Source organism: Aspergillus udagawae (assembly GCF_001078395.1).
Source record: "Aspergillus udagawae IFM 46973 DNA, scaffold_2, whole genome shotgun sequence".
In the NCBI taxonomy this organism is placed as follows: domain Eukaryota; kingdom Fungi; phylum Ascomycota; class Eurotiomycetes; order Eurotiales; family Aspergillaceae; genus Aspergillus; species Aspergillus udagawae.
Window position 1 is genome coordinate 2765955 of NW_025091265.1, and position 12621 is coordinate 2778575.

Consider the following 12621-nt stretch of genomic DNA (forward strand, 5'->3'; position numbering starts at 1 on the left):
CTGAATGCTGTTGACGAGCCAGTCCTAATCGGCTTGGTTTCTGAACGAATGTTTGGCATGCATATACCGCTTGTTGGATGACCAGACCGGCTTTAGAGAAGTCCAGTCTCACGCCAATAAATAACTCTACAAGCACAGCAGCTTCTGGCACTTAGGATCCCGTCAACAACAGGTAAGATGTAGACAAAAGTCAACTCACATCCATCACCGCCCAACCACCAAATCACTTCGCAAAACCCACTTCTCGCCCTCGGTGACCTCCCTCCCCTCATGCAAAAGACACCTCTCCCCATGTCGATGCAGCAGCGCCATTCCCACCTCCGGCGCCACAGCAATAGGCTCCGGGTTGCGATTCGCGCGGGTCGGCTCAGGGTAGAAGACTGTCTCCCCTCCCGTACAGCTCGTCAAGTAGACCAGGAGGGTCCAGGTCGTGCGGGCTTGCTGCGGCTTATGTTGAGGGGACTCGAACGTAACCACATTCGAGTCATCGTCTGGCTGTTCATCAGCTCATCTTTTCCCCCATCACGGATCTATTGGAAGAAAAACATACAATGCTGCGCGAAGAACTGGCCCCTCGAATACCGATATATCCTGATATTCGCATTCAGACCAAGCGGCTCCCCGCCCCAGATTTCCCTGTTTGAGCGCGGGAGCCCGTCGCCATCCTGGTCCTCGTTAACTGCACTGCTCACCAGCTCCCTCAGCGCGGTCCCGCTCCACAGCCTCTCTGCGAAGTCGGCATCCTGCACTTGGAATCGGTCATTGACGCGGACGGCCTCGCCCTTTTTGGGTTTGCCGGGGGTGGTGGTGAGTGGGAGCGAGGCTAGGAAGGAGACGTAGGTTTTGCAGAGAGAGGAGGGGAGGAAGTTACGGATCAGGTAGATTTGGTCGTGGAGGAGAGATTCTAGGGAAAGGTCCGATGGAGGGATGAGGGGGCGCAGGGGAGGCCAGTTGGGTTTTGGCTGATCCGGGGGTTGGGATTTGGGCTTGGGGGGTTCCTTTTTGGATTTGGGAGGCATTGTTCCCCTTTTCGTCTGGTTGTTTGTACCTAGGTTTGTGGTAGTCTTAATGCTGTTTTAGGGTGTATTGTGATGATTAGATTAGACTCCTCAGATGGAAGCTGATGGAGTATAGTTCTTGGCATAGACATACACTCGGTATGCAACGCGTGGAATCTTTCGATTTGAAATTGTAGAGCTCGGGTTTTGTAGTAAGTTTCCGGGAGTATATACAGGTGCAGAAATTGTCATCTTTTATGCTGTGGCGATGTGGAAATAGGTGAAGGAGTAGAAGTAGTAGTTTCAAGGACGAACGACGATCTCTATCAGGAGTTTATGGTCCTCAGTCCTCTACATTGAAGAGCCTTTTCTCGATCGATAACTTTCCTATTCCTCTGTAACAACCATTATGGAAATTTCCGTCGCATATCAATTCCACGACATAGCGATGGATCTATCTGAGTACGGAGTACCCATTTCATCATTCTACTGTAGGTACCAAGGATAGAGCACAACTCTAGAGCACAACTCTAGAGCACAACTCTAGAGCACAACTTGGCCATGCAAATATAGTCAGAAAATCTAAACCTCAGAGCACGTAGTTTACTGTTAGGACCATGGAATCAGAGGTGGGAATTAGGATAGGATTGAGTCTTCTCAATAATCTCAACGAATTAGCAGTGGATCATCGTGAAGAAGTGGATTCCTCAGGCGCAAGAAACATGGGCGGGCGGGCCTCGAGAAAGAAATTTCATACTCTACAGAGTCCAGAGTATGAGCGTCACAGTCAAAGAAGTTTTCGTCCTTATGCCAACTTCTTCTGTGCCAATCTTCAGGACTGATCTGAGATCAACATAAAATATTTGTAGGCACAAACTCAAAAGTAATTGAGTGATATGCTCCTTTGTTAGCGGTGATACCTGAGCATGTGTTACTGGGGATTACGGTGAACGACAGTGGCCAGCACCGCGAGAACCCGGCAGAAAAAACCAGCAGAAAACTTCGTGTCCTTCCAATCAGCATCGGTCTCTGTCCATTCTTCCCCAGCTCAACTTCCGTTCTGAATGGCTTCTTCTTCTCACCGCCCTGTTTCTCCTCTCCCTGCCTGTCCGTCTCCTTCTAGACAGCATCGAGCATCCAAAGTACCCAGCAGCCTGTCATGTCGTCGCAGACCATGACAGCGCCAGCGGTGGGCCATCGACCTCCTGATGCAGGTCCAGATATGTCGTCCCTGTTCGACTATGGCCGCCCTCACCATCATCATCACCACCAAGAGGGCCAAGAGCAGCAGCAGGAGGAACATCAGAACCACCAGCAACAGCGAGACAACGGCCCTTTCTCCCCGCGCAGCGACTCCGCAAACCGCGCTCAGCACGATTCTACCTTTAACAATCCTGTCTCTCCTCCCAACGGTTTACCCTCTGTCTCGGGTATGAATGGTATCAAGTCCGAGCCCAGTGATGCAGGAAACGATTTCGCCGGCACAGAGTCAGGTTATCAGAACGATCTCCGCCGTCAGTCCGCCGCCAGCGCCCTTCTGGCTCAACTCCTCGGCAACCAATCTTCTGCGCCTCCCGCCGGCGCCGAAACACAACCTGCAGAATCCTCAACCTCGACTAATAACCCTCCCAATCCGACCGAAAGCTCTCAAAATAATTCCTCAGATCAAATTGCGGGTGGCCAAGGAAAAACAAGCGTCTATACAGAGATCTCTGCGCCCGCAGAGTCGGCCGCCGGCCAAGACCAATTTTCCGCATCAACTGACTTACCACGCTTGCCCCGGGATGGAGAGAAAAATCGCGAAGATAAACCCGCTGATATGTCGTTTCCGAAATCCGAGGAATCTGGGAATCATGGAGTTGATGCAGTAATCAAGACGCCGGATCCTGCAGAAGGTTTGACGGATCCTATGATGTTCTCCAAGGGGGGCCTGAACGACTCTGACCTTTTCACACCTTTCGATCTCGCATCTGCCGGGAAGAACCCTTTCGACAATGAGATGCTTACCTCGGCCTATCTGTCCCAGTCTGCTGACCTCTCAACATTGGGGTATTCGGCAGGTCATTTGCAGGATGGTACAGGCTCGCTCGGCGGATCGGAACCGCGCATCCAGGCTTTTGCCAAATTAGAATTCGACGACGGACATTTTTACTGCAATACTTATTCGTTCATTCTGGGCCGAGACGTACGAGCAGCTCGGGCGGCGCATCAGCGGGAGTTTCAGGCCAGGCAGGCGATCAGGACATCAAGGCCGAAAAGTTCGAGTGGTGGCAATGCATCGCACACGCCGGTTCGTGTAAAACATGAGGGCAGTGGCATGATAGGAAGTGTTGTGAGCGACCGAGGTGGTATCATGGGACTTGACCCTGACATTCCTGCTCATCTTCCTAAACGTCTCAGTCGGAGGTCGTCACACTCGTCCGAAGCGGGCGCTCCACTACATGCGACCCCGGCTCAACTCCAATCCACTACTGACTACAATGCGCTTGCGATGCAATCGCTGCACGAAACCAACGGAGATGCAAAGCCTGTAGATGCACTCGCTCTCCTACCTTCGCCCGATGCTTGCCCGACTATCCCCATTCACCCTCCTACTACTCTTGACGGTAGTGCCGCTGGACACCGAGGCATTTCACGTAAACATGTCAAGATTGCCTTCAACTTTGATAAGAACCTGTTCGAAATGGAAGTGATGGGCAGAAATGGTGCTTTTATCGGTGCTGACTGGCTATCGCCGGGTCAAGTCCGTCCTTTGCATAGTGGTGATTACATACAAATCGGCGGAGTGCGCATACGATTTTTGCTGCCAGATGTACCGATTGGCGAGACTGGAGCCGACAGAGTTGAGGAACCATCGATAGAAGAGGACGGGAATGCCAAGGCATCTGTCGGCGCCGAGAATGACGCAGAAGGAGCTGCGGAAAAGAGTGCCAGCGAAGGAGCTGAAAACAAGGACCCATCCAAGCCGACCAAGCTCATTCTAAAGACCAAAGAATCAGACCCTTCACGACCGGTGCCTTCTATCGAAGGTACCGGAGACGGCGTTCAGCTCCCTGCTCGTCGAAGGGGTCCTGGGCGACCTCCCAAAGACGGCATCATGTCCAAGCGCGAACGTGCAGAGTTGGCAAGGGAGCAGAAACTGGCTGCGAAGCGGGAAGCGAACGGAGGCGTCACTCCTCCTCCGCTGAATCGACCCAAAGCCGGTAAGACGACAACCACAGCCACACCAACGGTGGGCACTGCAGCCGCTACACCGAGCCTTCCTGGCGAGGGCGAGTCTCCCGGGTCGAAGCCGGAAAAGCGCAAGTACACCAAACGGAAGAAGCCGGACGGAACGCTCATGGACTATCCCCTGCCTTCTACTGAGGGTGGCCCATTTCCTCTGGAACAACGCCCGGAAGAGTTCATCAAGGCTCCTCCGGTCAAGAAGCGCAAACCTTCACGGTCACCCTCTCCCAACTACCCTCCCGAATCCGCCTACACACCAGAGGATCTGGCAAAGCCACCGTACAATTACGCTGTGCTGATCTTCGACGCCCTCACGGAAGCAGGTACGCCGATGACCTTGAAGCAGATCTATCGTGCTCTGAAGTTGAAATACCCCTATTTCCGTTTCAAGTGCGAGACCGAGGGTTGGACCTCCAGTGTACGGCACAACTTGAACGGCAACAGCCACTTGTTCATGCACGCCGAACGAGATGGCAAAGGATGGTCGTGGCAGCTTCGACCGGGGGCATCCGTCGAAAAGGAAAAGAAGAGACGTCCGTCTCCTCCACCGCCATCACAGCCTCCATCCGTACCGGCTTCCGCCCCTCAATACATGCCACCGTTGAACCCATCCTATGGAAATCCACAGAATGGGCAAACGAATCTGGCGAATCAGCATTTCCAGTTCCCGACGATGCCTCCGAATACCTATGCTCCTCCCACACCAGCTCCTGCCTCTTCTGCTACAGCACCTGCCACCCCTGCTCCTCGTCATCAAGATCCATATCCTCCTCCTCACCCTCCGCCGCAGGCGGTCCCAGCCTCGGCCCCTTTCCCAATACCCAGTCCATTACGGAACAATCTTCCGCCCGCCTTTGCTCAGACTACGCCTTCTACATATACTTCACCCTATGCATCCGATCCCCCACCGCAGCTGGCTCAGTTTCAGCAACCTCAGCAACCGCAGCAACCACCAGGGATGCACTCGCAATCGCAACATCACTCACCGTACCCTCCACACAATGCTACTGCACCGCCACCGCCGCAACAACAGCAGCATATGCCACCTCCGCATCCGAGCAACCCTCAGCAGCCACAGCAGTATCTCGCACCGAACCAGGGACCACCGATGCAGCCTCCACAGCAGCATCAGCAACCCAACTACAATGTGGCGCCCATGAACGCGGCTCCCACGCCTATGGGGGTTCCCGAATCTGTGTCGTTTGAGGAGCGTGCAAGCAAAGCCATTGATGACTTTGAGGCTGTTCTCCTGGAAGACTATGAGGACAAGAATCACATCAAGGAAGTGCTCAAGAGCGCACGGGCTCGTGCTCTGGGCCACGCGACAGAAAGCTCATTCCCTGGCGGGGAGCCCAAGGACGAGGCTGTCATTCTGGACGCGCTTCGCACCTTGATTGGAGGCTTGAGAGACCAGTAAATGTGTGTTTGCGGCAGCGAGCCTGGCGTCGTTTCTGTCGGCTATGACTGCCGCCTTGATTGAACGATTTCACGAAACGAGATTTTATGTTTATGACTGTTCTGGAGAACAACATTTGATACTCTTCGTACTCGGAAAGGTGTTGATGGAAGATATGTGATTGGAACGAAGATCAGCGCCAGAGTCTACTCATCTATTGAGTGCTCCTGCTGGAGTTAAGAGGGTATTGCTACTCTCTGATATCTTTTGCCCTTCACCTGGATTGGTTTTTCTCTCATTTCTTTCCCCCCGTTTATTCTCTTATCTGAAGTTTCCTTCAGTCGATGATATCCACTCTGTTATGAGCGTCAAATGCTCTTCTTTTCTTCTTATTCGATTTTCTATGGTTGTGATACTGCAATACCTACGAGCTAGAACGCTGTGGGTAGACCTCATCGTTCCAGGGCTGGAAAAGCTAGGAGTTTGTTTTTGAGTGATCCGGTAAATAGACGAATCTGACGATATCTCTGAGCTGAGTTTGAGGGATATATTTTTAAGTTACGAACATGTCGGGTCCTGTTGTCCGTAGACTGCTCGTACAGTGTACCTGACCCCGTTCCCCACATGAGTCGCTCCGGATATTCCCTACAGCGGGGTAGCAGAAAAAGTAAGACGACACAGATGATCGTAGAAACTATGGGAGGACCGAAACTAACCGTGGCAAGTCACAAGTCGATTATCTACATGGTGGCAATGGCAACTGGCTGGAGAAATCTCCGAGGGTACTGAGATTGAGGGCAGGGCAGGTAATCAACGTATGGTTTCCTGCAGCATACGTCCGCCCTAGATTAACGAGCCGAACTCGCCATTCATTAGGATGGATTGGAGCACGAGTGTCTGTCAATGCTGGTAAAACTAGGCAAGTATTCAGGAACCAAGTAAGATACCTTGTCGGGGCGTGGGCGTTCGTCACATCCCACTTTGGCACTGGAAATTCAAACTTTTCCATATCGGTCGTGCCATGCAGTAGATCGATAGACCAGGAGTTGGATTTGCCGCTTAGGCGCTGGGAGTCATCTCACAGCCCACAGCACAGTCTGCCTCTATTAGATATTATTGTTATTCGGGCAGAAATGAAAGCCTGACGATGACGATTGTTTACCCCTCTTTGATACAGAGTACTACTTGGGGATAAAGAGATGAGTATGTGCGTGATTTTTGAGCATCATTGTCCCTCATAGAGGAGGATTGTTTTGGAGAGAACACAGAGGGGGAGTTCATCATCTCCACTGTCCGAGTGAACCTCACAAATCCTTCAACAATTGATGGTTGATTGGTTGGTTGTGTTTTTATACCTTTTCGTCTTTCTCTGCAGATTCAGAATGCGTGGCTATATGCCTGACGCTGCTACATATTTCAGCAGATGAGGCACTTCCATCGAGTGTTTCCGTAAGATCGGCAGGATGAAAATCTCAGAAATCCAGATATCCTTTGGCGCAGGATACTTTGCATCTGATCGTTGATATTATTTTGACAAACTTACCGACTCCACGTCCTTCCAAAATCCATCTATCCGGTCCAACCAGTATCAAGCATAGCCCAGGTAGTAATAGGCAGAAGTCGACGCAACATCTCCTTTGGGTCATTTCTAGGCACCTTCAGGAAGGCATTAACTATTATGATGTGAGGATGAGTCAGATGAAGGAATCCTTAGATTCAATCACTCGTTGGCTGGTCACGTACAAGCCTCTGGGTTTCTGCGTTGGTTATACGGCATATGCTTAGGCTTCCGGAGGCTACGCAGAAAGGTACAATGTAAGTACCAACTGTCTAGTATGTAAGTAGCCTGGGTGCGCAGGCACTCGACAAGATTGGAGATTCGGAAGAGCGGCTAGTGCTGCCTGGTTACTCCGCTGACGATGCACATTGAGTTTGTTGGCTGAGGAACGGAAGTGGAATGCAACGACTATTCCTTTCTATCGACATCGGCAGCAGATGAGGAGATCCAAAGTCCTATATTGATCATAGTATAGTATACGACAGGATATGGTCTTCCTGGGTTCTGTAGCCTGATATTTGGGTGGAAGCAGAGGTGCCATGCCTGATTCATGTTGAGGCTGATCACAGGACTGTAAGGGTACTTTCACTGTTGCCACCTTGGTGCAATGGTGTCATACCTAAGACAACGTTGGGTGTGTTCTTTCATATTACAGACATCCAGTTTGCTTTTGTCTCGTTATCTTGATTAGAATTTGAAATCAAGGATGATCGTCACCGGTTTCTTCTCTTTCATTCGCTCTGGAAGAATTCCCTGCCTTCTACGGAGTATCGAGAAGCACCATGTTACGAAACTGACTACACTCAATTCTGCACTCGGTCACCGCCGACATATGGTCATCAGCAAATCCCCTTCCAAAATGAGCCTAGTCTTGTAAATGGACTGTACCACTACGACACGTTTTTATTTTAGCACGGGGAATGCGGTGCACAAACCAGTCGATTCTAGGCATTCTGGCCGTTTTTGAGTTCGAGGCGAGTCTTTTATTATTAGCACTAAAGCTCGAGACCAGACGCTACTGGTGACTTTTACCCTGACTATGCACCTCAGAGGAGTACGGCCCTACGGCAAGTGTCTCCATGACTGGTCTGTGTGTGACAACGACTTTGCATCACTGTTCTCACTCCAGTACTACTACTGGCAGCCTGCATCAAGCACCGCCTTCATACCCTGCTGACTGTCATTGCTGGACCTTGGTTTTGAGGATCACAATGATGACGCTGATGATGGTTACCTGCTATCATCGATGGCTAACATTATGACAGGTACTGTTGATATTAGTCATGCTTCTCTTCCTTCAGTTCTGGACAATTTCCGTACCACTACCTTACGTACCAGCAGAAACTTTTGAGGAAATAGGAATCAAACCAGAAACGTCAACGTAACCCAGTAACCTAACCTTGCAAGGGGTTAGGGCAACAAGTGAGCCCACCACCTGGGCCTTTTACCTTAGTTTTAGCACTGGTGTGACCCATCCAGGTGGCTCTTGATTGTCCGTTTTGAGGCTTCTAAGCCCCGAACATCTGCACAACTACACAGGATTAACACAGGAATTCATTTTCATTGATACAAGGATGATCTGGGACATTTCGGCACTCTCATTTCATCGACACTTCCTCGAAATAATATATGTGAAGCAGAATATATTGTTGAACAGTCATTGTACTACTCATAACCATCACTACTGCTCTTTTCCCCTTCAAGCCGCCGATTGAATCTTGACCTCCAAGTCGACTCCCATGGTTTGTGTCACTGCCTCTGGGTGATTTCCTGGTAAACCATCTAGAATTTTTCTGCAGTACGAAGCAGTACGAGTAACACGGTACCTACCGCACGCCAAGGAAAAGGATTTCTGGTTTTGATTACCTCTTACTCTGTACTCCGTACTTGACCTCACTTTGATCATGCAGAGATTCAATAGGACGATCGGATGTTACCTTTCTGAGTTATCTCTTACGAGCACCTTTTTAATTGATCTAAACTGTGCTCTGTGTAACTGAAGTTGAGAGGAAACTCTGAAGCAAATGGAAGGACCCCTTTTTCACGGCACTGTAATACTGTCAGTACCTTAGTACTTCGTAGTAGTCCTTTTTTCTCCCGCCCTCCCAGCAGCCAGAACATCCTTTTCATTTGGTCTGGGTGGGAGTGGAGGCCTGCGTATTATTAATAATCTGCATTAAAATTTTTGCCTACCATTTAATTCATGAATTTTTTTATTTTTTTTTTTTTTCTTCTCTTTTCTTTTTTTTTTTTTTTTTCCCCTCCCTTTTTTTGTTACTTTGCACTCGGTTGTCATTCGCCATTACCTGCTGGTCAGATTGTTCCTCCTGACTTTGCTGGCCAACGCCTCCGACCTGCCGGAGTTCGCTATTGCCTTAGGTTAGTAAGGTAGTAGTACTGTAATTATATGACCAGAAATACACACTCAAACCTGCTCCAGCCCGAAGTCCTCTGTCACTACCTTTTAAGAGTCATAGAATCAGAGACTGGATAAAGAGAGGAATGGGATACTGGGAAATGAGAAGAAAATGGCTTGATGGACCCCAGTCAGACAAATCCTAACACCAAACAAAATCAAAATCAGACCTGCGCAGAAGAAATTAAATCAGACAGAAACGTAGAGAGAATCATCATGCATGTTCCATATGATAGTCATGATCCATCCTTCTGTTTGGACTATGGAGTACTGTCGCTGTTGATAATTATTCATTATTAACTTCAAAATGAAAAAAAGAGAGGAAAAGGGAAAAAAAGGATAATAAAATAAAATAGTTACAATGACTATCATCTCAACATCAAACTGCTCAACCTGACTCCGCTAGGCCTTCTCGACTAAACTCCATCCACCCATCCATCCAGCCACTACGCTCTCTCTCTACCACTCTACGCCTACACACCATTACCCGTACCCTTACTATTACTACTACTACTGGCCTTTGCCCCATCCTTTCTCTCCCTCTGCCTTTCTCTCTCTCCATCCCCTTCCTTCTTCGCCTCTCCATCCTCCGTCCTCTCAACTCTCTGTTCTTGTTCATTTCTCGCCTGTCAAATTCCCTGTCTCATAACTCTCACCTCCTCTTGTCAATTTCTCTCAACGAGCTTTTCACTAAGTGTCGTTGCCGTCGTGGTCCGGGGCATTTCACTTTGGCGCGAGGGAAAGAAAATTAATTTTTCTCTTCCGATCCCCTACAATTCCCCCCGTCGTTCTTCCCCCCCAGCCTCTCCTGGCTCCACGAACCCTCTCTCCCTTACTCTTGTCTCCATCTCCTATTTACGGTCCTTGAGGCACGTTCCACGTCGTTGGGTGTCCATCCACTGTTTATCCTTCAAATCCAAAAAAAAGCACCGTGCTTGTTGGGTGTCTCGTGTTGCACCAACAACTCTCTAATTGGAAAGCAACACCGCGAGGGAACAACACAATTCTCGCCGCGTGAAAGAATCCGACATTCAAGGAAGCCAAACACAAACACGCCGTTCACGATCGCTGTTTTCTCTCGCTTCTTCTCTCGTGCTCCCTGTGGTCCTTTCATCTACTAATTTGGTTGAATATCCCCCCTCTCCATGTTATTCAACTAAGAGAACCTCACCACGGCAAACACAGAGCTGCGGCTCGCTGAGCATCGCTCTCCCCAGGATCAGGGCCTGGCGGACGTGTAGACGGTTCGTATTTGGTCTCCTTTCTTTGTACTGGCTCTATCCCGCGTTCGCTTTGCTCTTCATATCGTTAGGGTGGCTTTACTGACTGTTACTTCTCTAGCGTTTGAACGTCTACCCTCGCCGTCCTGGACTGGTCTTTTTTTCTTTCTTCTCTCATAACCACTATGCCGTCCTTCTTCGCCGCTGGCCTCCAGGGCCTACCTCCCACTCCTCCTCACGTCCTGCCCGGTGGCAGGATGGAAAATGAGCAGCCTTTTTACATCGTCAACAACTCCGCCTTCCCTCCCCGCTATGCGCAGAATGGTTGCGAATTCATCGAGCAGTACTCTCAATCCGCCCACTACTCAAAGCCGGCTCCGATGAACTTGCACCCAGCATCCGCCCACCATATGCACAATGGCAGAGATTTGACCACTGCTCACCCCGCGTTGAACCAATCGTTCGGCCCCCTGCCCGCTACAAATGTGCTGCCTCCGATCCGTGCCGGCCTACAGCTGCCCCCGATGGAGAGTACCATTCCGCCGCAGTATCGCCGCCAAGATATGATGATGCAGCCCGAACAACAGCAACGCAAGGAGGAAAAGACCACCGGAGGTGTAGCCGCCCATTTGGATTATGAGATGGAACAGATGTCCGACTTTGTGGCCGAGATGGCTCAGGGAATGTATGCTTTGTACATCACCAAGATCAACATAGCAGATATTGACTTCGCGCGAAGCGTCTACCCAGGAACATCGGTCCCTCCCCAGTTTCGGAAATACGTCTACCAGATCCTTTCTTCGACCCGCCTTCCCAGCTCCACGATCCTCTTGGGTCTGTACTACTTGGCCAGCCGAATGCGTATGCTTTCCTCGGCCAAAGTGTACACCTCTGGCAGTGGACAGGTTTATCGCATGCTGACTGTCGCCCTACTCCTGGGAAGCAAGTTTCTGGATGACAACACCTTCCAGAACAAGTCATGGGCCGAAGTCAGTAACATCCCGGTCGGCGAGTTGAACTCCATGGAACTGGAGTGGCTCTTCGCATTCGAATGGAAGCTCCACGAGCGCATCCATGACAAGCAGGACGGCTTCACGTCGTGGCTGTCCCACTGGGAGACCTGGCGTGCAAAGGCTGTTGCTAGAGCCCAGGAGTCGCGCCACACCCTTGCCCCCATTGATACTAATGTCTCGCGGGGCCACATGGTGTCCAAGCCACTCTTGTCTCCCGAGGGACCGATTCCTCCGCAGTATCAACGAAGCTCTCATTACGAGAACTCCTGGCTCAACCCCGCCGCGTCTGAGTACTCGCCTCCTTCGGCTCCCCATAGCGGCCCGAACACTCCCGACTACTACTCTGTCGGACCCTGGGCGTATGCCAACCCCCCGCCGCCATACACACGAACTTGGATTCCGCCGCCGCAGCAGTACATGCCTCAGTCCGCGCCTCGGTCGCAACCCCCATCTTACCACCACACGCCGTCCTACGCGTTACCGTTTGCGCAAAGTGTTTGGACAGGACATGGTTCATCCTGCGGATGCTTGTACTGTGCCAAGCATGTCGAACACTACATGTGTGCGAATGCTTTCGGCCCAATGCAGGCGATGGTCGCCTAGATGGGTGCCCCCTAGGTCTCCCATGGCTGTCTGCCTTTTTTTTCTCGCGGCCGGGCCAACGCCTCTCGAGATTTCTTTTCTTGGTTTCCCTTTCATTTCCATTCCTTTATTTCAACCATTTTCTGATCCATTTTTGATGATACCGTCTCCATCTGCGATGACAAAATGTCCTATTCCCATATTCAGTTT

At 50.6% G+C, this 12621-nt stretch overlaps 3 protein-coding genes across 3 annotated transcripts; 2 read left to right on the forward strand and 1 right to left on the reverse strand.

Annotated features, from left to right (window-relative positions):
* Positions 1-204: 204 nt before the first annotated feature.
* On the reverse strand, positions 205-1019 carry Aud_003294 (uncharacterized protein; the record flags this gene model as incomplete). Its single annotated transcript, XM_043288247.1, has 2 exons — positions 205-491; positions 551-1019. 2 exons carry the CDS (start codon positions 1017-1019, stop codon positions 205-207), a joined length of 756 nt encoding a protein of 251 aa, XP_043144182.1.
* A 1138-nt stretch (positions 1020-2157) lies between these two features.
* Aud_003295 (forkhead domain protein) lies at positions 2158-5643 on the forward strand (the record flags this gene model as incomplete). Its single annotated transcript, XM_043288248.1, has 1 exon — positions 2158-5643. The coding sequence occupies one exon, from the start codon at positions 2158-2160 to the stop codon at positions 5641-5643; it is 3486 nt and encodes a 1161-aa protein (XP_043144183.1).
* A 5358-nt stretch (positions 5644-11001) lies between these two features.
* Positions 11002-12432, forward strand: Aud_003296 (putative cyclin-like protein (Clg1); the record flags this gene model as incomplete). The annotated part of the gene is made up of 1 exon (XM_043288249.1): positions 11002-12432. One exon carries the CDS (start codon positions 11002-11004, stop codon positions 12430-12432), a length of 1431 nt encoding a protein of 476 aa, XP_043144184.1.
* Positions 12433-12621: the final 189 nt, after the last annotated feature.